A 24,716-nucleotide genomic window follows, 5' to 3' on the forward strand; every position below is an offset into this window, starting at 1 on the left:
ACTGCTTGATGATGTATGTTGTAGTCTTTCGACATAAACCGCGATGGCAAACCTCGTTTTTGGTTGGTTTGTTTAAGAGAGCTATATTATACTAGACTATACACAAAGGTCAGACCCCCCCCCTTCCTGGGAGTAAGCCGGGGGGGGCACACCACGGGGGTTGACTTCGGAGTCAACATGCACAGGATTGCGCACCGCACAGAGAGAAAAGAAGGGAGAGGGAGAAAGGAGCAGCAGCGATCCTCCGCTCGGGCTCTTTGCGGCTGAGGAAAGAGGAGTGGCTGCTCCGGCCTGATGCAACCTCAAGTGCCCGGCGGGTGGAAGGAGGCCGGGCAGGAGCTGCCGAAAACTGCCCTGTCGGCGCCTCGTGCATCATCAGGACCAGCTCCTTTTGGAGGCGGCGCCCTTGCAAAACGGGAGCGAGGCGAGCCCTTTCCAGACGGCGGCGCTCTGGAAAGCGAGGCGCTTTTTTTGACTCTTTTTTTGCAGCCGTAGGGTTAAGAGCGGTGCTTGCCCAGAAGAGACTCCCCAGGGCAAAAAAAAAGGGGGGGGAAGCGGGTGGGTGAGACCAGGAGTGGGGCTGGGGGAGCGCCCCCCCCCCAGGGTAGTGCTGCCAACCCTGCAGCCTGCAAGACTGAGCAGCAACCCTGGCTGGAGGTTTCCGTGTCTTGATCGTGTGGACAGTACTGCAGTGGGGGGGGGAGACACCCCCCCCGCCTAGGAATCGCTTCCTCTAGGGCCGCCGCCAGCCCTCTTCCAGGACGGGCCTGGATTCTCGCCCCCCGCAGCAGCCCCCACTCAGGGCGACCGGACGGGAGGTGGAGGCAGCCGCGGCGGCGTAGGAGGCTCTCCTCCAGCCACCCCGCGGACGCCCTCCTCCTCCTCCCTGCTGCTGCCGCCGCCTTGGAGGGGCGAAGAAGTAGGAGGCCGCCTGGCCGCCAGCGGGGCTGAGAAGCGACATGGCGGCCGCGCTCCCCCGCCTCGCCGCCGGCTGCCTCCTGGCGCTGCTGGCCTGGGCCCTGGCAGGGCAGCCGCCGGGCCTGGAGCAGGAGGAGGCCTGGGCTGAGGCGGCGGCCTTTGCCGAGGAGGAGGAAGAGCCGCAGCCGCAGGAGGGAGAGGCCGCCGCCAGCTCCGACTCCTTCTTCTTCCCGGCGGGGGCGGCGGCGGAGCCCGGCCGGGGCCTGCTGGTGGCCTCCGCCTCGCCGTCCTTCCGCGGCCCGGGCAACAACGACTCGCGCCCCAACCGGGAGCTGCCGGTCCTGCTGTGGTGGAGCGGCAGCCTCTTCCCGCACTTCCCCGGCGAGACGGCGCGCATCGACTGCCGGGGCCGCTCCTGCCTGGCCACCCGCCGCCGGCGGGCGCTGGGGCTGCGGCGCACGCGGGCGCTGCTCTTCTACGGCACCGACTTCCGCGCCTACGAGGCGCCGCTGCCGCGCCGGCCGCACCAGGCCTGGGCCCTCTTCCACGAGGAGTCGCCCATGAACAACTACCTGCTCTCGCACCGCCCCGGCATCGGCCTCTTCAACCACACCGCCACCTTCCGCCGCGAGTCCGACTACCCGCTCAGCCTCCAGTGGCTGCCGGGCCTGGCCTACCTGCGCCGCCCGCCGCCCCTCGGCCTGGCCGGGAAGGAGCAGGCGCGCCGGCAGCAGGGCCTGGCCCCGCTCCTCTACCTCCAGTCCCACTGCGACGTGCCCTCCGACCGAGACCGCTACGTGCGGGAGCTCATGAAGCACATCCAGGTAGGCCGCGGGCTGGCCCGGGGACCACCCGCCGGCCCTGCTGTTTAGGGGCGGTGGAGGAGGCGGTGAGGGGCCCCGCTCTGGCGGCCCAGTCCTTCCTGGATGGAAGCCAGCGTGGGGCAGAACCCAGGGCTCCCCACCCCCCGGGACTCAGAGGACCACCCAAATTCCACACTAGGAATCATTTATTCATTCATTTAATTCATTTATTATTTAATTCATTTGATTTCTATACCGCCCTTCCAAAAATGGCTAAGGGCGGTTTACACAGAGAATCATTAGGAAAGGAGTTGAATTTTTTTTTTTTTAATGCTAATATTAAAATGCCCTTATACAAGTCTATGGTACTGCCACATCTGGAGAAGGCCATACAGCTTTGGTCACTGTATCATAGGAACATAGGAAGCTGCCCTTCTACCGAGCCAGACCCTTGGTGCATCTAGCTGAGAATGGTCTTCGCAGACTGGCAGCAGCTTCTCCAGGGTTGCAGGCAGGAGTCTCTCTCAGCCCAATCTGGGAGATGCTGCCAGGGAAGGAAGATGCGCTTCCCAGAGCAGCTCCATCCCCTGAAGGGAATATCTTGCAGTGCTCACACTTCTAGTCTCCCATTCAAATGCAACCAGGGAGGACCTTGCTTAGCTAAGGGGACAAGTCATGCTTGCTACCACAAGACCAGCTCTTCTCTCCTCCTTATCTGTCTTAAAGAGGAGAAGGTGCAGAAGAGGGCAACCAGGATGATCAGGGGCCCGGAGCACCTTCCTTATGAGGCTAGGCTACAGCATCTGGCGCTCTTTAGTTTGGAAAAGAGGCGACTAAGGGGAGACATAATCAAGGTCTATAAAATCATGCATGAAGTGGAGAGGGCAGACACAGAATTTTTTTTCTCCCTCTCTCACAACCCATGAAACTGAAGGTCGGGAAATTTAGGACCGACAAGAGGAAGTACTTTTTTCACACAACGCATAATTGTGGAATTCCTTGCCATGGGATGTGGTGATGGCCACCAGCTTGGATGGCTTTCAGAGGGGCTTAGGCAGATTAATGGAGAATAGGTCTATCAATGGCTGCTAATCTGGTAGCTGTGGGCCACCTCCACCCTCAGAGGCATGATGCCTCTCAATACCAGTTGCAGGGGAGTATCACCAAGAGAGAGGGCATGCACATACCTCTGGCCTGTGGGCTCCCCAGAGGCATCTGGTGGGCCACTGTGAAACAGGATGCTGGACTAGATGGGCCCTGAGCCTGATCCAGCAGGGCTGTTCTTATGTAGGCAATTCTCTGGAGCCAGGACCTAAAGGCTTTTGGAGTTGAGCCACCCCATACACAGTATTTTTAACACGGCCACACCACCCAGGACAAAGTCAAAAAGATTTGGGGGCCCAAAGGGGGTGTGGAGGCCCTGGACTTCGGCCCTGAAGTCTAGAGGTAAGAGCGCCTCTGCCCAGGACCCGTGCCTTGCACTGCACTTAGGGTACAATCCTATATCCATCCTTTCGTAGGAGTAGCTTAAACTACGAATACAAATAGGACAAAATGTGTATATACCCCTTTCCAACAGAAGTTCCCAAAGCAGCTTACATAGATATACCTAAGTAAATAAAATGACTCCCTGTCCCCAAAGGGCTCACAATCTAAAAAAGAAACATAGGACACCAGCAACAGCCATTGGAGGGGTGCTGTGCTGGAGCTGGGTATGGCCAGTTGCTCTCCCCCTGCTCAATAAAGAGAAGCACCACTTTTAAAAAGTGCCTCTGCTCAGTTAGCAGGGGGCATAGCCCTGTTCACACATCACGTGCAATGCAGGTTCTGCAATCTGAGTATGGTGTACACAGGTACAGGTCTTTATGCACCTACAAGCCGTGTTCAGGTATTCATGCAAAATCCATTGAACATGGTTGCAGCGCTCAAAGCGGTTCCAGAGGTCCCACCCCGGTGCATCAGTCGCCCTCCCACCCATGGTCTTTGCTCTTACACTGTTTCATCTGAAGAAGCAAATGGCGCAAGTGTGGTTGTGCTTGTTTCTGTGGTCAGCAGGCTGGGGCGCTGAAAGAAACCAAAATAGGATATAGAAAACAGCTAATGCTAGAGGTTTGGGTTTAGAATGGACCAAGGAAATGTGGCGCAAAGCAAGCCAACTTTTTAATATGATGATTACTATTTTAGGTGGACTCTTATGGTAGTTGCCTGAATAACCGAAAGCTTCCCAGTATGAGACTGAGAGACACTTCTACAGCCACCACTGAGGATTCTGAGTTCATGGCCTTCATCTCTAAGTACAAGTTTCATCTGGCCATGGAGAACGCCATATGCCACGACTACATGACAGAGAAACTTTGGCGGCCGATGCATGTTGGAGCAGTCCCTGTCTATCGGGGCTCCCCGTCTGTGCGAGATTGGATGCCTAATAACCATTCCATCATTCTCATTGATGACTTTGAGAGCCCCCAGAAACTTGCAGAATACATTGACTTCCTGGACAGGAATCCAGATGAGTACCTGAGATACCTGGAGTACAAGAACCCTGGTGGCATCACCAATCAGTTCTTGGTGGAGAACATGGAGAAGCGTGAATGGGGAGTGAATGACATGAGCCTGCCCAATTATCTGAATGGATTTGAGTGTTTTGTCTGCAACAGGGAAAATGCCAGACTGGCAGCAGAAAGGGAACATAAGAAGACTCATGGGAAAGTGCCAGCTCCTGAACCTCATATAGCCCAGTTCACGCATATGGGGTGCCCACCACCTGCACCTGGATATGGAAACATTGAGGACATTCCTGAAGGAGACAGGTACTGCTTTGGTGCTTGTGGGGTTGTGAAGGATGCTATGTTTTTGATGTTAAAATGTTAGTAAACGGAGTATTAAGCATTTCATCCTGTGGAATGTTAACATTCTTAAGATACTTGAGCTCTTCTTACAATCAGTGAGAAGACCTCCACGAAGGTCTGTGGGGAAAGTGGGTTTGACTCACCCTCCTCGCAGACTATCACATCTTCGTCCCTGGGCAGGCGGATCGCCCACCCAGACAAGCAGCGGCTCCTGCTGCAGCTCTCAGGGTCAGGGTGCCAGGATGCACTGCTGCGTGTTGCCCCACTCCCGGGGCACCAATAATGCACTGCACAAGTCATCATTACTGGGACACCCCCCCCCCCCCAAGTGTGCCAGCCACAGCTGACACACGATCAAAAAAATGAAGTTAAGGGAGCGCTCGTTCCCTTAACCTCATTTTAGAGGGAGGCTACTTTGGTGAGTTTGCCGCTGTGTGGCCACCGGGATCAAGCCAGATCCCAGTGGTTCACACGAGCATGCAAAACCAGGTTGGGCTCCCTTAGCCTGGTTTGGCACGCCCGTGTGAATAGCCTCATAGAGTGTTGCTGAAATGTATATCCTCCCAAGGCTTGGTCAGAATCCCAGGGTTCCTTCCACTCTGAGCCCTCCTCCTGGACTGGACCCTCATCACTGGCCAGTCTTCCTTTAGATAGCCCTTGACAGCTGAGGCAAGTCTTGCAAGATCTCACGAGGAGAGGAGAGCTGGCCTTGTGGTAGCAAGCATGACTTGTCCCCTTAGCTAAACAGGGTCCACCTTGATTGTATATGAATGGGAGACTAGAAGTATGAGCACTGGAAGATATTCCCTCAGGGGATGGAGCCGCTCTGGGAAGAGCAGAAGGTTCCAAGTTTTCTCCCTGGCAGCATCTCCAAGATAGGGCTGAGAGAGATTCCCGCCTGCAACCTTGAAGAAGCTGCTGCCAATCTGTGACGACAATACTGAGCTAGATTGACCAAGGGTCTGACTCAGTATATGGCTGCTTCCTATGTTCCTATTCGAACCGGCAACCTTTGGTTTGCTAATCAAGTCATTTCCCCACTGTGCCATTAGGTGGCTTAATAGGACATGCTGGCATCATGCCTGTAATCCAGGGGTTTTCAACCTTGGGTCCCTGGATAGTGTTAGACTACAGTTCCCATCATCAGCCAAAGGGGATGATGGGAGTTGTGGTCCAACAATATCTGGACACCCAAAGTTCAGAAGCCTTGCTCTGAACTACACTCAGACAGCATCGTCTTTCTTAGCTTCTCTCTTTCTGGACTGCCTTTCTCGGGACTAAAGGGGCCAAGCAGGTTCCTGTCAATCCATTTTCTGTTACAATTTGTACTGATTTCTTCTCTGTTTCAGCTGGAAAGAGATGTGGCTACAGGATTACTGGCAAAGTCGCGATCAAGGCGAAGCACTCACGGCAATGATTCACCATAACGAATCACATCAGGGAAGATTTTGGGATTACATGCACAAAATCTTCATGAAGAGAACTCAGCAAAACTGATAATCAGTACTCAATTTTTTTTCAGTGTTACACAAGGCAGAGCCTTGCCAATTCCAAAATTGCTCTTCTGGGACAACTTAGAAATCATCTTCTGACTTTGTAGACTGCTTTTTCCCCACTGCTCCAAAAGGAGGCCTGTTTCAGATCTGATTTTGGCAGTGCCTCATTTGCTGCTGCTTCAGAAGGAACGAGCTTCATCTCATGGACAAACTTACAAAAGTATTGTTTCCTCTGGTCCAGGGGATCATCCCAGAAAGTATTGTGTTTTTGTGCCAAATTATTTTGAACAGGACCTATTGGATTTACCAGACAAGTCCTAAATGGTTGAATGTCAGGGAATTTACCTCCATTCACAAACATTCGTTATTAATTTGTAGTCTCTTGGAAACATCACCAATTGCTTCCTATTCTGATGGCAGTGTTTATCAGGTTGTTACTGATATATATCTGGCTTCAGGGGGAAATTGAGATTATGAATTATGCCAATTTGCACTGATACCCATTGATCAATTAAAGCAGTATATTTTTTCTATAAAATGTATTTTTTCCCCACCCAGGTGCATTTCCGTTTGCACAGTTCACTTTGTGGCCTTTCTTAAGTCTGTAAATACTTTAGTTCACTTTCTATGCACTATGAGAGCTGGTGCAACACGGCCTTTGATCGTGGTTGTTCCTGCTTCCATCCAAGAAACTCAGATTTTGTCTGCAGTCAGCTATTCAGCAAGAGAGATACATATGTGGTCTTTTGTGAACCCAAGTATTTGTGTCCTGACATGAGCTGGATTATTTTTTTCCTGGCCCTGAGTGGTTCAACAAAATATGTATGGCTTAAATGCAGGGACAGAGCATGACTGAAAGCTGTAGAGGAACAGCTAGCTAAGCAGGGCATGGGAACAACTCACAAAAACTCGTAGCATATTTTTTGTAAGTGGAGACCCTGTGAATCCAAGCTTTGCAACAGCTACCATTCAACAATTTACAAAGGTACTATTGTATAAGGTGTAAACAATACGGCTTATGCTGCAAGAGTTTAATTTGCCATACATATTTGAATATCTGTATTGGATAGCCAAACCATGGCCAGGGTAAGAGGTCAAGTCCATGGGCAGGGGTCCATGGGGTTCTCAGCCTTGGCGCCCCAGATGTTGCTGAACTGGTGCTTCCATCATCCCACCCATAGTGGCCAAATGATGAGAGCTGCAGTCCAACAACATCTGGGGACCCAAGGTTGAGAATCCCACTGTAGGAGAGAGACTATCAGGTAGTGGGATGAGGCATGGCAAGAAAGGTGCTTTAGGAAAGGTCTGAAACAGTGGGAATGACCAATTAACTCCATTGTTGCTTCAGAGGACCTAATTCTGGTACATCTGGTTCGGCCCTTGTTATCCGCGGGGGTTCCGTTCCCACCAATTTCCACAGTTAATGTATCCATGCATAACGAAGTTGGTTGGGTCTCCATTGCCTGTCCGCAGATACACAAAACTGCGAGTGCCAGGACTGCGGATAACAAGGGCCACCTGTAGTCCCAGATTTTAATTCGCAAAGAGGCCCTTATGCTTGGAAGCTGAAATAAAAGGAAAGCTTTGCAGGATTTGAATGCGTATCTGTAGCTTAATTTGATGATGGTGGAATCTCACACCCTTAATTTTTCTGGATTTATTGGAGTTTGTGCATTAAGTATTAGGGTTTTAAGCATGTTTGGTCCCAAAGAAATTCAGCTGATAATCATGTTCTGCTACCAGCATAGTTGGTTTAAATCTCTCAGGTTAGGCAGAAATCCTGCCCAGTCTAATCTTAGGGTTGTAAGGTTATAAGAACATAAGAAAAGCCCTGCTGCATCTGTCCCATGGCCTGTCTAGTCGAACATCCTGTTTCATACAGTGGCCCATCAGGTGCCTCTGAGAAGCTCACAGGCAAGAGGTGAGGGCATTCCCCCTCTCCTGCTGTTGCTCCCCTGCAACTTAGAGGCATCTTGCCTCTGAGGATGCGAGGTTGTATGTCAACCCCGTTCAGCAAGAGAGGACCATTGGCCTCCACAGAGCAAGCTACATCACGCAGTGTGCCACAGGCAGAGAGCACATTTCTGCAGAGAAGATAACATACAAGGAAAGGCAAAAGCTCCCAGGGCGACTAGCCAGTCCAGCCATTTTTGAAACGCTGAATATTGTTGGGAATAATCACAGCAGCCAGCTTCATCCACACAATGCAGGGTTGCCATATGAAGAAGAGGACAGGTCTGTGTTCAGCCAGAGCAGTTTGTTATGCAGGGGAAAGAACGGCTTCATCTGTTGCAATTTGCTCTTCTGTGCAACTCTTAAAGTTACAGAAGACCTGTCCTCTTTTCCATATGGCAGCCCTACCTGCTATTAATAACTATAGAAGAGAGGAACTGGGCAGCTGCAGCTTGTTATAAAGGGAGGGGGAAAGCTGGATCTGCTGAAACGCCTTCTCCAATTCATCTATTAAAGATACAGGGGACCTGTTCTCTTGGAGTTCAAGTAACAAATTAATTGCTATAGTATCTGGGCCCCAGATACTATAGCAATTAATTTGTTACTCGAACTCCAAGAAGCCAAATGCTTCCTTCTTAGTAGCCAAGTGTTCTGTCTGAAGAAGAGTTCTGTGCATCTTGAAAGTATTTCAACCCTATCAAACCTGTGGTCCAGCAATTGGTAGAACTGGAGCTACCTTCCATTCAAGAATCTGTAACCACTTGATAATATGTAATATGGATACAAAACCTACTGAGTTTAGCACTCACACATTACAATCATGTATGACTATGCATGCTGGTGAACATGTTTGAGTAACATTATGAAAGGTTTGAAAAGGTGTGCAAAGAAAGAGGTGTACCAAGTTCAATCCACTTTGTACTTACAATGATGTACCGATCTGATTGCCTAGTGCATCCTGAAACTTGTCAAGTTTGGTTCCGCTGATGTGGTGAGATAAGATTGTAAGGGTATTGGGGGAATTGGGAGCGGGGTGGGGACTATCTTGGGAATATTTTACAGCACCTCAGTCCTGCATGGAAGAATGATAGGTCACCTCCAGTTTCATCCTGCTGTGTTGGGGTAATAAAAATGGCATATCAAATTTTAGAGTAGGAATGGACCTAGGAGATCAGCCCCTGCTCATTACAGGAATTCAGACAGTAGTCAGGGGAAGATATTAGAGGTTAGCCCTTTCGAATGAAAATTACCTAAATCCTGAGTTTGAATCAAGCTCCACAAAGGATTGTCACTTAATTTTGAACTTTGGTCATCTGATTAAGATGATGGGACATGTCCAGATCTTGTCAGCAGCAGAAGCAGTTGAGTGAATTGGCCCTTAAATTATCTTCCCAGTCTAACTGAATTGATTTTTAGGAAGTCTTTCAGAGCAATGCATTTGCCATCACAGACAGAAGAACAGTTGTGCCCACTCTTCGAGCATATGAAGAAATTTCTTTTGTCTTCTCTGCAGTGTTTTTCACAAGCCGGTGGCCAAGTTGTTTAAATGTAGGTTTAATGTGGATAACCAACATTAGTATGATTGTGTAAATCCACAGCAAGGTGGTTTATGGGCCAAGATGAATCTGAGACTCCCACCTTAGATGGGTTCAAGCAATCATACTAATGTTGGTAGCCCACATCAAACCTAGGTTGAAACAATTGTGTGAACCAATCCAGTGAAAGTTTTAAGTAGCACTATATTTCTCTGGTGCTTCTTCCCATCCTCTGCAGCACTTAAGTTCTACTCTAGTGGGGGCATAGACAGCCTGGCCCAGGATTTCTCTGTGCTCCTATAATAATTTAAATAACCATCTCACTATAACACATCTCGCAGAATGTGTGTTATAAAGAGCATCACTGATGTATCATTTATAGCCAGCAGTATCTCTAGTAAAAGTTACTTTGTTCATTCTCTTCATGTCCCCTAGTGTTATATACCACTGTTCAGCAAAAAATGTTCTCAAAGCAGTTTACATAGCAAAATGCATGAGAAAATTGTTCACTACCCAAAGGGGCTGACAGTCTAAAAAGAAACACGAGAGATGCCAGCAACAGCCACTGGGAGGGATGCTATGCTGAGCTGAAAAGGGACAGTTCTTGCCTTGTTAAATATAAGAGAGCCACAATTTAAGGGTGCTTCTTTGCCCAGTTAGCAGGAGTAAAAGTGAAGCATTGCTTGCTGGAACCACATTTCTTCAATGTCTCAGAATTCATTTTTCTAATAAATTATATTTTTGAATTATAAATAATATTTGTGTCCGCTCATGGTGTTTTTTGTATCCGGTCTTTTCACTCTTTTACAAAGAATGACTGAATTTAGAAATAATGATCGTTGTGAAAATTATGGATTGCTTTCCAGCCCTCTGGCAGCTACATTGAAAGGGATGCCCTTTAGCATGCCCTTAAGGCTTGCCGTCCTGTGCTGCATTGGTCAGTCAACAGAGAACTGTCTTTCTGTACCTGTTTGCTGTTCTATAGGAACAAACACTGTTTTCTAATTCTAGGAAACTCCTTTGCTTGGAATAGCTGAGTCTACGAAGTCCCCACTCAGGATAATGACCATCAGAAATAGAGGCATTTCTCAAAGACCTTGCAGATCAGATGAACTAAGCCAAGATAGGCCAGGCCATAATGAATCACATTTTTACTGTTCAGCTCAGACACTGGAAAACAAAGAGACTGCAAATGCTAAAGAGGGAAGGAAAAGGACAGGAGTGCAGCCGGTCTTCCTTTTTTCTGACTATATCAGGCGTCATAATACACAGTTATTCCGGCTTCTGTAATTCGAAGCCATGCAGAAATCTGATCATGGCATTGGGAAGCTGGCCCTGCGGTAGTTTTTAAACACACAGCAAACCATTCATCCCTCTGCTACACCGTAGCAAAACTTGCTGTCTGTCATAGAGGTTACCTAGATGAACCTAGAAGGGGACAAAAACACCCAATTGCCCAGAAAGACCAGTTGGAACTGGTCTGACAGGTACCCTGAGAGGGATACGACTTGCAACATGGTCTTCGGGGCCAGCATAGGTTGGCATGGAAATCAGTCCTACGGTACGAGCATCCACTGTTTGTAATGGTAACTATTCACCCAAACTGAACACAGTAACTTCAGCAGCTTAAGGGGAGTGCCAAAGGAGGTGTAGCTGCCTCTGCTTTGCTCGCGTAGCACAGTGAGAAGCTGGTGGACAGCGATTCTTTGCTAAGTCACAAGATGATTACTGAGATGGGTCAGAATTTACAAGGTAAACATACGGGGCAGTTTTTACTGGGGAGAGAGTTACAGGAGAATGCAGGGACCTTGGGATCCATTGTAATAGTGTAGGGGGGTTACCTCTTAAGGAGACAGCAGCTGTGTTCAACAACAGCGGGCAGTGTGAGTTGTTGGCACAAATGATATGTTTCCAGGTAAAATACAAGGTGCTAGTTATTACATATAAATCCTTTAACGGCTTGGGACCAGGTTTTTTAAGAGAGCACCTCCTTTGTCACGAACCCTCCCGCCTGTTACAACCTTCTAAAGAAGTCCGGTTACGGTTGCCACCAGCTCGTCTGGTGGCAACCCAGGACCGGGCTTTCTCTGTGGCTGCCCCGGGGCTTTGGAATAAGCTCCCTGCTGAAATAAGAGCATCACCTTCTCTGTTTGTTTTCAGGAAAACCCTCAAGACCTTCCTGTTTTCTCAAGCTTTTAATTAGAATTTTAATAATCTGTTTTATATTGTTTTGTGTTTTATGTATTTTGACCTGTGATTTTAATGTTGGCATCGGTACACTGCCTAGAGATTTACATATCAGGCGGTATAAAAATATAAAATAAATAAATTAATTTAATTAAATGCTCTTGGGAAATGTAAGGTGTTGGCAGCACTGATGCTCCAGACAGGCTCAGCCATAAAGATAACCAGGTCAGTGTTTTTTGTTTAAAAAAACCAAACAAACCCTGGAACAGAGGGTACTGTTATGTTTTTAATCTGGTTTTATTATGTGTTTTTTTAAAATCTGTTTTTATCATTAGTTGCCCTGATAACCATTCTTACTTAAGGGCAGGGTAATAAAGTATTTGATAAATAAAGTGTGTTGTGAAAAACTGGTGATATATCTTACAAAAGTTTCACCAGCGGTTGAACCCACAGAAAACAGCCCCTAGCAGTGTTCCCTGTAAGAGGTATTCCCAGATGTTGTTGACTACAGCTCCCAGAATCCCGAGCTGCAATGGCCTTTGGCTGGGGATTATGGGAGTTTTAAACAACATCTGGGAATCCCTCTTACAGGGGCTGAACTCTAAGGATGTCCATTATTTCAGAAGTGGCAAAATGTGTTCCATGAAACTGGTCCCAATATGGGAGGAGAGCTGGTTTTGTGATAATAAGCATGACTTGTCCCCTTTACTAAGCAGGGTCTACCCTGGTTACATATGAATGGGACACTACATGCGTGAGCATTGTAAGATATTCCCCTTAGGGATGGGGCCTCTCTGGGAAGAGCAGAATGTTCCACGTTCCCTCCCTGGCAGCATCTCCAAGATAGGGCGGAGAGAGACTCCTGCCTGCAACCTTGGAGAAGCTGCTGCCAGTCTGTGTAGACAATGCTGAGCTACATGAACCAAGGGTCTGACTCGGTATAAGGCAGCTTCATATGTTCCTATATGTAACCCCTGTTCTATAGAGCACCGGATTCCCAGTTTGAGAGGTACCTCTGTTCTGTCCTCTCTGCTGTTTGACTTCTCAGACAAAAGTACAAATCCAACTTACAGGTTTTTCTCTGCATTTCAACTACCAGGGTGCCTATTTAATGACATACACAGGAAATTTTTAACCTTAGGGCCAAACCAGACGAAACATTGGAAGATCTGTGATAAGATTTCCCACGTTCTTGTTTGTTTTTAGTTCAAAGCAGCAGCGGGAATTCTGAATCAAATCGGGGAAACGGTGTTGGAGGAGGGGGCATTTATTTAGCTCTTTCCCTCATGTTGTTTTTCCAATCTGAATGCCCTCTGATGATGCTGTTTTTGCCCTCCCCTCTGGGCGGAATAGACCAATGCTGGCTACACATATGGCAAGCTTTTAAAATGCGAGCTGAATGTGTTTTTACTGTGTTGATTACAATAGTTCCTGTTTTAAGTTCTGCTGTTTTATATTTATTATTATTAATAATAATTTTCTGATTGCTTTTATTGGCTGTCAGCCTCCCTAAATGTGGTGCTAACAGGGCTGGGGACGTGTGAACTTACTAAATAAATAACCCTTGTGGTTATTTCCTTACACTGTAGGAGTCACCGCACATTCTCACTCTGAAGTTACAAAATGAGCTTTTGATCAGTTTCCAGGGGCACAGCTTATGTAAGGTAAGGCAGGGTCTGGATTCCGACCCATGCAACTCAAATGTGCTACCTGTAGTTTGGTGTGGGGGCAGCATTTACCTACTTCTCTCCCAGTCTCACTCACTGTTCTTCACCTGTAAAATGTGAGTGTGGATTTTAAGCAGGTATGCACGAGGATCGCCACCCCACAGACTAGTCTGGAGTCTTCAGGGCTAGACATTGCTCTCTAGGAGCTTTTCCAGACAGCAGGTTTACTACGGGTTTTCTGTGAGGGTTTACTGTGAATTCAAAGTTGCCCCTCAAAAAACAAGGCAAAAAGTGGATTTTTTTTACCCCAGTTATAAATTGGGCTACACTCTTAACGTCCGATGAAAACCCTGAATTGTGTGTGAAGTGCTCCCTGATAGCTCACAGGGACTTCGGGGTAAATTTGGCCAGTATATGAATGCATACTTCCATTCCAGAGAAGATGCGAACTAAAAGCCGTGTGTGGAAAACTTCCAGGTGACTACTGAAAGCAAGCCTGGAGATTTGAATGCCCTGATCTTGTGAAAAATATTGCAGTGGGGTCGGGGGGGGGGGGGACTCCAGGGATCACTTCAATCAAAGTTGGCTGCCCTAGGCTTTGAGTAGCTCCGGCGCTCTCCAGTTTTAGAATGCTGTGTGAGAATACCTAATAGCTCAGATGCAGATGTGTACCAAAATCTCTGCTGGTTGTCCCAATATATAGCGCATAATTTGGCTCCATCCCTGCTACTCTTTTCATGGAATACTAGGATATTAGAATTGGTAGGGTCCTTGGAGGTCTTCCACTGCAGCCACACTGCTCATGGCAGGATCCCTGACAGATGGCCACCCTGACTCTCTTTGCAACCTCCAACAAAAGCAGAGCTCCCCATCCCTTTGCCAAACAGTCCTTACCATTAGGACATTTCTCTTAATGTCTTGCATGGATCTGCTGCCTTGTAATTTCAAGCACTGGGTTCTAGTCCTGTCCTCAGGAGCAACAGAAAAAAAGTTTGCTCCTTCTCCTCTGTGAAAGCCCTTCAGACATCTGAAGACGATCATAACCCACATAACAACAGCCCTGCTGGATCAGGCCCAAAGCCTATCTTGTCCAGCATCCTGTTTCCACAGTGGCCCACCAGATACCTCTCTCCTGCTCCTCTCTCCTGCTGTTGCTCTCCTGCAACTGGTATTGACAGGAATACTGCCTCTGAGGCTGGAGATGGTCCACAGCCTCCAGACTAGTAGCCATTGATAGACCTGTCCTCCATGAAGACGTCCGCCTTGATCTTCTCTCTTCTGTACCTCACTGTGGTCAGTGGACCACAGGGCAAATTTTCTAATAAAACCAATGATTGGTGGACCTTCTCATAAAGAACAAATCAGATCCTGACATCTGCTCCCTTCCACTTAGACTGTTAAATGTGGTAATACCAAGCATGTATTTCACTATTTATTTACATTTCTATCCCACTCTTCCTCTGAGGAGCTCAGAGTGGTGTACATGGTTATTTTTATCCTCACAACAACCCTGTGAGGTAGGTTAGCCTGAGAGATGTGTGACTGGCCCAGAGTCACCCAGTGAGTTTCATGGTTGAATGGGGATTTGAACTCGGGTCTTCTGGTCCTAGTTCAACACTCTAACCACTACACTATGCTACACTATATGCAAACACATAGGAATATAGGCAGCTGCCATATACTGTGTCAGACCATCGGTCTATCAAGCTCAGTATTGTCTTCACAGACTGGCAGCAGCTTCTCCAAGGTTGTAGGCAGGAGTCTCTCTCAGCCCTATCTTGGAGAAGCCAGGGAAGGAACTTGGAGCCTAGATGCTTTTCCCAGAGCGGCTCCATTCCCTGAGAGGAATCTCTTCCAGTGCTCACACATCAAGTCTCCCATTCATATGCAACCAGGGCAGACCCTGCTTAGCTAAGGGGACCAGTCATGCTTGCTGCCACAAGACCAGCTCTCCTCTCCACTGGGCATCGTCTCAGCACATGTGAAAGCAGAAAAACATGAGCCTGTGGTCATCACACATGACAGTCTGCCCACAAGCTGACTGCAGGGTTTGGCAGCCCTGAGCAAGCAGCCCGGTGGAAAACTTTGCATTGTCCCAGGGTTTTTTGTTTATATTTAGCAACAAAGACAGCATGGCCTTGGGAGGGATAGTGGAGGGAAAGGAACGGAGGCTTCCGGTTTCTGGTCCCGGTCATTATGCCATTACGTTGAGTGACCTTCAGGAAATTCCTCAGTTGCTATTTGTTTCTCCTCACCCCCAATAAAACATGTTTTCCCGCTCTTGCTACTTATTTTTGTAGTGACATCAGCTTAGACTGGGGAGAACCAGGTTCAAATTCTCTCTCCTTCCTCATCAGCTGCCACCAATCCATTTAACTGGGGGGGGTGCGCGCACACACCAGGGATTTAACCTGGTGTCTTCCACAGGGAAAGTGTGTGTTCTGCCACTGAGCTGCAGCCTCCATGTGTGTGAACTGGGGCTGAAGCTATCTGGAGTGCTTGAGAAACATCCCCCCAAGGATTGGGTCCAAGGGGCTCTGTGGATATCTCTGTGATTTCCCATTCTATACAACGTGGTGGTTGTCCCTGACATCCTAGGAGGCACACCCCAACCACAAGTATTTATATACCACTTTTCAATCAAAGTTCTCAAAATGCTTACATTATTTACAGAAAAATAAAACATAAATAAGATGGTTCCCTGTCCCCAAAGGGCTCACAGAAGACTCATAAAGTAGACACCAGCAACATACACACAGCCCTGCTGGATCAGGCCCAAAGTCCATGTAGTCCACCATCCTGTTTCACACAGTGGCCCACCAGGTGCCGCTGGAAGCCACAGGCAGGAGTTGAGGGCATGCCCTCCCTCCTGATGTTACTCCCTCACAACTGGTACTCAGAGGCATCCTGCCTTAGAGGCTGGAGGTGGCCTGTAGCCTCTCCTCCATGAAGTGATCCCAAACCCCCTTAAAAGCCATCCAGGTTGTTGGCTGTCACCACATCTTGTGGCAGAGAATTCCACAAGTTGATTATGCGTTGTTTGAAAAAGTACTTCCGTTTGTTGGTCCTAAATTTCCTGGCAATCAATTTCATGAGATGACCCTGGTTCTAGTCTTATGTGAGAGGGAGAAGAATTCCTCTCTATCTACTTTCTCCACACCATGCATGATTTTATACACCTCTATCATGTCTCCCCTTAGTTGCCTCTTTTCCAAAGCAAAGAGCCCCAGGTGCTGTGCTGGGGCTGGATAGGGCCAGTTGCTTTCTCCTTGCTAAGTATAAGAGAGTCACCATTCTCAAAAGGTGCTGCTTTGCTCACTTCACAGGGTCAAGAACACCCAGTTCTCACTCTAAAGCAAAACACCTCCTTACTGGTTTACAAGGGCACAACTGATATAAGATAAGTAGGGGAGTGAGGACCGGGATCCGATCCGTGCAGCAGAAAGGTAGCAGAAAGTACACAATCAGCAAGATACAATATGTCTTATGGGGGAAACTGTGAAAACATGTTGACAGTAATAATCAATTCAGAGAATGAGCACGCACACAACGCATGCAGGCAGTTAGATCAGTATGAACTGGAAGAGTGAATCTATCTTCCCATCAACAGGACTGGATCCTTGCCAAAAATGGGAAAGCATGACGGCATGAGTCATCAAAAGCACCATAAGATTAAAATACAGTTCCAATAACAGTACTTCTTGCTGCTGATTGCACCAAAAGGCATAGACAAATTTGGGTCTGGGTATCAGATGTTGTTAGACCAACTGCCATCAACCCCAGCCAGAACGACCAAAGGCTACTATACAGTCCTATTCACACATTACACTCAACACACATACAGTAGTACAATTTCTCTCTGTACCCTGCATTTGAAAGGGCCTGTACCCAGGTTCAGTTTTTAAATGAATACATGTATACTAATTCACAGAAACACATGTACATATGCACAAACACTTGTTTGCATATACAACATGGTATTTATTTATCAAATTTGTTGACCGCCCCAAACTTCCGTTTCTGGGCAGTTTACAGCCATAGAAAACAAGTTAAAAACACAGAAAATAAAACCATGAAATAATTTAAAACTGAAATCAAATTTTAAAAGCTTGGGTGAAGAGATAAGTCTTTAAGTACTTTTTAAAAGTTGTTAGAGATAGTAAAGTAAAGTGTACTGTTGAGTCGGTGTCAACACCTGGCAACCACAGAACCCTGTGGTTGTCTTTGGTAGAATACAGGAGGAGTCTACCATTGCCTCCTCCCACGCAGTATGAGATGACACCTTTCCGCATCTTCCTATATTGCTGCTGCCCGACAGAGGTGTTTGGGAAACATACCAGCAGGGATTTGAACCGGCAACCTCTGACTTGCTAACCAAGTCATTTCCCCTCTGCACCATTAGGTATGGAGGCTCTTATTTCTGCAGGGAGCACATTCCAAATTCTTGGGGCAGCAGCAGAGAAGGCCTGTCTGTGTGGCCAGTGACAATTGCAAATGAGCTATCCGGATGATCTCAATGGGCAGTGGGGCTCGTGATGAAGAAGATGTTCTCTTAAATATCCTGGGCATAAGCCGTTTAGGGCTTTATAGGTTATAACCAACACTTTGTATTTTGCCCAGAAACTTATTGGCAGCCAGTGGCTTGTTCTCCGGTTATGAGAAGCTCCTATCCTAGTTTGAGAGCTGCGAACCGGCAGAGATTGTGCACTAAGCAGCAGCTGGGTCAATCTCTGATGGTGACACTAACCTTGTTTTTAACTCACATGCACACAGAAAATGGAAGCGCTCCCCTATGAATAGGGTAGGCTCCTTCTACCCTAGTCACAATCATGAGAACAAGCCTAGTGTCTGAATAGGGCTATGGTTCTATGGGGAATGAACGGAAGATTCCAAGCAAATGGGATGCTAGCAAGCAAATGGGCAAATCCCAGAGGCTGGTGCCAGACTCACCAGAAGGGATTTCTGGAATACGAAGGGCAAAACATTCATTGTTCCATATTTAGAGAGCACATCTGGATGTCAAGCAGTTGCACTCCTTTTCATTGCCTTCCAGCATTTCATGGGCATCAGAGGCTGGAAATGAGAGATACTTGCTCACCCCCAAAGTGACAGCAGCCCTGCTGTGCTTGTTACCTGCCCTCCTCAATCAGGGAAGCAAGAGAAGGAGCAGGCAGCCTCTTTTGTAAATGAGAAAAGAGCTGGGGGTTTCCAACCCACGTTACTGATCTTCCACCAGGTGATAACAAATAATACTTGTTCAATCATTCCACTGTGGTGGAGCAGAACCAAAAGTATGGTTTACCCTTCCCACCTGTTGGAAGTGAAGGACTCTGCGCTGTCTCATGTCTTAATGAGAGAGGGGGACAGACTAGTGAGTCAGAGGGCTAGAGGGGCCAAGTCACTGGTCATCCCTTCTCTACTGCTCTGATACCATCCCTTTGATATGTAGATTGCTACTCTCAGAGACTTCCTGCCTGCCTGCCTCTTCCTCTTCCCTTTTTTCTTCTCCCTTGCAACACACACACTCCTCTCTCCCTGCACTATGTGTGCAGAGATGCAGAAACCATCCCTCTGCATCCAGCTAGCTAGCTAGATTAAAGAGCCTATCTCTCCACTTTCCTATCTAGAATGGAGTTCTCTAATAAAGACTCCTTATATTGATTTGAAACTACCGTATGAACTGGCTCCAAGTTTCCTTTGCTCTTAGCATACACGTATGCCTAGGCAGACTCCGCTATGTTTTGCCTCTGTGCACTCTGCTGTAATAGAAGGGTATCTCTTACCAGAGATAATTCCCAACACCACCTTCTCTCCATGGAACCACCCATGTTATCAAATGCTTTTTCAGCAACTAGAGACATCACTCAAAGTTCCCTCTGGTTTGCACTGAGCAATGTTCATAAGGTTTATCATTTCCTTGATATTGCCCATCAAGTGCCTGTTGATGAGAAAACCAGCCTGATGTTTCTCTGTATCACAAGGAAGTATTTTATTGAGTCTAGTTGCTAAATCAAGATAAAGATTTTATAGACTTTGGTCAATCGAGACATTGGTCTATAAGAGAAGAGTATCACCAGATCTTTATTAGATTTAGATATTACTGCAGTTATGGCTTCATCCCATGCCTGTGGTGTTTTTCTAATCTATAAACACTCATTAACAACATTTGTCAAAGGTCTTGTTATGAAGTGTTCAAATGTGTTTTCGTGCATGCATGGATGTGAACCCCGCTGGGCTTGGTGTTTTGTTTGCTTCTAATCTCTTTATTACTCCAACTTCTACCTTTATGGACTCTTCAAGTATATTTTCATATTCATTCGATCTTTTCGAAATAGATAGTGGCTGACCTAAAGAGCAGGTTGCACTGGTGCAGCGAGAGAGCAGTCTAACAGAATTCCCCAACTGCGCCCATGCACCAGGAAAGCAGCAATTTTTTACTCTTTTCCTTTCCCCAGGAAGTCCTCTGTGCCACCCAAGAATATGTCCCCAAGGACAGCACAGCTGTCGGGGACATATTTTCAGGTGGCACACAGAGTTTCCTGGGGAAGGGATCAAAAACTGCTGCTCCCTTCCTGCATGGATGCAGTTAGTTGGGAAGTTTGCTATGCATCCTTGCTCTGTATGTCAGACAAGGAATTTAAGTCATCTTAAATTCCCCATATCCACTCTACCATTTCAGTGCCCAATCATGTCAGCTATACTATCAAGGGCTCATTCTCTTCCTCTTCCTTCAGTGTGGTATATATGCTATTATCTGCCAACAGTGCCGTTCTGCTGTCTACATAGGACAAACAGGCCAGTTGCTACACAAAAGGACAAATGGACATAAATCTGACATCAGGAATGGCAACATTCACAAACCAGCAAGAGGACATTTTAATCTTCCAGGAGCCTTTGCTACAAACCTGAAAAAGTCATTCTTCAGCAAAAGAATGTCAAAAGGAAGACTAGATCACTAAACAGCTAAATTAGGATTGATAACGGTGTTTGAATCTATTGTTTCTGGCCTGGAAAAGGACCAACCATTGCTATCCCATTACAGAGAGAATTAACTTATCACTGCTAGGAGGATGTTGTTATCACCACCACCACCACCACCACCAATTACTGCTATGGTGAATTGTCACCAGGGTTATCTTGTGTACTTTTCAGGGGCTCATCATGAGACCAGGTCCTATCAGCATTTCCTGCGACTTGATACCCCTGCTTTTATTTCCCACTCTGCTGAATCCATGTATAGACCTGCTGGCTGAGGATAACAGTTCATGCATATGATAAGGTGGACTTAAGTCCACAAAAGCATCTGTTACAATCTATATGTGAATCTTTGAGATGGCTTGGCCCAAGCCTCTTTCTTGCGTTTGCTGGCTCAGCCTAGCAGGCAACCCCTCTGGGAGTCAAGTAACCTTGCATCTTCTCAACCCGAGGTTATTTGGTGTTATATTTTCTCAAATTATTATTCAGATTTCCCAAACCCTACAATCATCTTCAGATCAGAAGCCCTCCTTAGGGCCCCTCCCTTTCCTTCTGAAGTTAGGTGGGAGATGATTGGACCCAGGGCCTTCTCAGTGGTGGCACCCTGTACATGGAATGTCCTTCTCACGGAGTCTCACTTGGCATCAAATCAGAGGTCTTTCCAGCACCAGGCAAAGACCTCTTTATTTGCCCAGCCTTTCCAGCATGTCACCCAGATGGTTTTTAATCGGATAATAGTTTTTATTGGCTTTTCTATGATTTTATTTTGCTGTTCCTGCCAATTTAAATGTTACTGTCTCTTTAATTTGTATTGCATTTTACTATTTTATATCCTTTGCTAACTGAGCAAAGAGGCACCTTTTAAAAGTGGTGATTTTCTTTATTTAGCAGGGGGAGCAACTGGCCCTATCCATCCCCAGCACAGCATCCTTCCAGTGGCTGTTGTCTGTCTTATATTGCTTTTTTAGATTGCGAGCCCTTTGGGGACATGGAGCCATTTTATTTATTTCTATGTAAACTGCTTTGGGGACTTTTGTTGAAAAGCAATATATAAATATTAATAATATTCATATTTCTTTTTTGCAGTCCTGAGAGTTTTTAAGTGAACGGGGACATATAAGCTTTTAATAGATAAATTCTTCCAGTCTCCCATTGTTCCCCACTGCAATTTCTTCACAGTTATGGAGACCATCCTAGCCCTTTTATCTGAGATCCAGTTCCAGTCCAGAACCCCACCATGTGTGTTATTGATAGGAAAAAGGAAACGAAAGCATGCCAAAGGCTGGTGATGTGATTAGAGTCACTTCTAGTTTGGCCTTTTTGTTATATATATCTCAGATATGCTTCTTAACCACAACAGTTTCTTGCATCACTTTAGATAACCGTTTTTCTTTCCAAAATTACACAAAAACAATTCAAACTTGCCAAATTTAGTTCAGTTTCCCCCACACCTTATACTGAAGTCCATGCATTAAAACATTCCCCATTCAGCAATATGAAGAGACACTATACTTTCCCCATAGGAAATGTAAAGCCCCTCTCCCCCTGCCCCGCCCCGCCCCACCATTCAGATTGTGCAAACATAGATTACCCTTTCCACCAAGGGTAATTCCAGCTTCCACAATTCAAACTGCACACAAGCATATCCCTGAGGGGTAATTATTTGACTAGCCTCAGTTAGGAGGACAAAGAAAACTTGTACTTTCCTCCAGAAATAGTTCTAGTTTTATACCTTCCATCATGTATATTAATTATTTATTATTTCTTGTTTACACAGTCAGACAGGTGTTATTGACTGGTTTGTTTTATCCAGACATCATCATCATCAATTCGATTTCTATACCGCCCTTCCAAAAATGGCTCAGGGCGGTTCACACAGAAAAATAATAAATAAATAAACAAACAAACAAGATGCCCCCCCCATCCCCAAAGGGCTCACAATCTAAAAAGCAACATAAGATAGACACCAGCAACAGCCACTGGAGGGATGCTGAACTGGGGGTGGATAGGGCCAGTTTCTCTCCCCCGCTAAATAAAAAGAATCACCATGTTAAAAGGTGCCTGGTTTGCAAGACAATGATGGGCTATTGCTTTCACTTGATCACAGACATGATCTTCAAGTGCACTTAGCAAATCCGCTGGTGCATTCACCCAGGCACGTGCCAAGGCAATGCTTCAGCTGCAGCTCAGGAAGGAGTGCCAGAGAAGCCTCCTCCCAGCTCCAGACAAGTGGGGGTGGGGGGGAGTGGAATAGGAGAAGGAAAACAGGAACCTAATTCAGTTCACCTTAAGTGGTGCAGCGGGGAAATGCTGGACTAACAAGTAGAAGGTTGCTGGTTCAAGTCCCTGACTATGGGAAACACCTATATCGGGCAGCAGCGATATAGGAAGTTGCTGAACGGCATCATCTCATCCTGCGTGGGAGGAGGCAATGGTCAACCCCTCCTGTATTCTACCAAAAGAAAACCACAGGGCTCTGTGGGTGCCAGGAATTGAAACTGACTTGATGGCACACTTTACCTTTTTAATTCACACAGGAGCCCACCAGATGCCTCTGGGAAATCCGCAGGCAAGAGGTAAAGGCATGCCCCCTCTCTGGTTGATGCTCCCCTGCAACTAGTATTCAGTGGCATCTTGCCTCTGAGGTCTGATCCTGCAAGAAAACAAGTATCCTGCTTCTACAGCAAATAGTGGACAGTGGGGTAGGTGAGGCCACTTGTGGAAGGTGCAGCAGCTATACATATGCCCCCTAGTAAAGTGTGCCGTCGAGTTGGTGTTGAGACGACTCCTGGCACCCACAGAGCCCTGTGGTTGTCTTTGGTAGAATACAGGCGGGGTTTACCATTGTCATCTCCCATGAAGTCCGATATAGGTACCAGCGGCAATTCGAACCAGCAACTTCTGGCTTGCTAGTCAAGTCATTTCCCTGCTGCGCCATTAGGTGCCCCCCTACTGTGGACCATTTAAAGGGCCAAACAGGATCTCTGGGTTGCAATCCAGCAACTCAAATCACAATCAGCCCTGAGGATGGCTCATTTATGACACGTTGCCTATGGTTCAGCTGATATGGGCTCCGAAAGTGACACACACAGCAGGCCAGGGGTCCCCAGCCCTAGGTCTCCAGATGTGGGTCACCATCACATAGGGGATGATGGGAGCTGTAGTCCAGCAGCATCTGGAGACCTGGGAAGCCCTGACTGACAGAAATCAAAACGTAATGCAGTATAAGCTTAGCAATAAATGGGCAAATATCTCTTCTGTTGACATAGCCCACCTTCCAAGCTTTTCCCTTTTGGGGTGGGGGGCAGAAGGAGCTGCAGACTGAGCCAGGGCCTATCTTTGGCCATGCAAGGTGTAGGGATCACAGCGACAGTCCCAGAAGTAATCTTTGCCCACTTTTGCCAGCAAAACCATCTTAAAGTCAACATCGAGCAAGCAGGAAGTTGCCGCGTCTGGATATGTAAATAAGCACTACATCATTCATTTTGGAAATGGCTCTCTCAGTACAAATCCAGCCTAGAAGTCCTTATGCAGAACCTTCAAATAAGGTGAAATGGCACGCCCCCAACCATTTCCCTCTCCTGTGCCTTTAAGACGGGGTGCACAACTCAAACACCCCAGTGGGCCAGAACCGACCATGACTTGTTGGTGGGGGTGGGGAGGTAAATTTTCAGCACATGAATGATTACATTAAAAATCATTATTAAATATAAATGAAAGCAATGATTAATTGCTTGTTAAAAATATTAATGGAAGCAATTATTAATTAACCACAGCATGAGGGGAGAAAAAGAGGCTGCTAGCAACTGTTCCTCCTCCCTGCCCCTAAGCACTTTCAAAGCTTATTTTTTTTAAAGGGGGCAGACCCCCCACCAGGGCCATGGGGCAAGGCATCGTTTTGCACCTCACATCAGGCACTACAAAACTTTGGGCCAACCCACTGGGGCCAGCAAAAATGCCCCACAGGCCAGATCTGCCCCCCCCCAGGCCTTATGTTGTGCAGGCCTGCTTTACGCCAAGAAGAATTTTCAGGTTCCCCCACCACACCCTCCACATCTCCATATCAAGGGGGGGAATTTCACAGCTTTAATTTCTACCTCTCACTAGCTGCTGCAAGCACAGGAACCACACTGTTTAAAAAAACCCGGGAATCGGGAATCACTCTAATTCAACAGGGACAGTGGGCTCCTGCTCACGGAGATGATAAACCTGTTTGGACAGTGGGTGCCACTTTAGGCTGCAGGTGAGAGTCCACATCGCTGAATCCTTCTTCATGTTAAAAAAGAGAGAAAGCGAACATCTCAAGGAGACAGGTTACAGCTTAGCCTTCCAC

At 47.1% G+C, this 24,716-nt stretch overlaps 2 protein-coding genes across 3 annotated transcripts in view; one reads left to right on the top strand and one right to left on the bottom strand.

The window, feature by feature from the left end:
* Nucleotides 1–24,716, bottom strand: part of PFKFB3 (6-phosphofructo-2-kinase/fructose-2,6-biphosphatase 3) — a 125,715-nt gene that overhangs the window by 95,330 nt on the left and 5,669 nt on the right. The window contains exon 1 of one of the 2 annotated variants that reach the window (XM_053255158.1): nt 1,491–1,617. The exons of the other annotated variant lie outside the window; for it this stretch is intronic. The gene's annotated coding sequence lies outside the window, so the exon portion shown is untranslated. Of the gene's footprint in view, nt 1–1,490; nt 1,618–24,716 lie in introns of those variants that run through there. 2 annotated transcript variants of the gene reach the window in all.
* FUT11 (fucosyltransferase 11) lies at nt 206–10,310 on the top strand. Its single transcript, XM_053255162.1, has 3 exons — nt 206–1,742; nt 3,906–4,531; nt 5,920–10,310. The coding sequence occupies exons 1-3, from the start codon at nt 960–962 to the stop codon at nt 6,065–6,067; spliced, it is 1,557 nt and encodes a 518-aa protein (XP_053111137.1). The 5' UTR covers nt 206–959; the 3' UTR covers nt 6,068–10,310.

The sequence above is a fragment of the Hemicordylus capensis genome, chromosome 5 (genome assembly GCF_027244095.1).
Source record: "Hemicordylus capensis ecotype Gifberg chromosome 5, rHemCap1.1.pri, whole genome shotgun sequence".
Taxonomy (NCBI): domain Eukaryota; kingdom Metazoa; phylum Chordata; class Lepidosauria; order Squamata; family Cordylidae; genus Hemicordylus; species Hemicordylus capensis.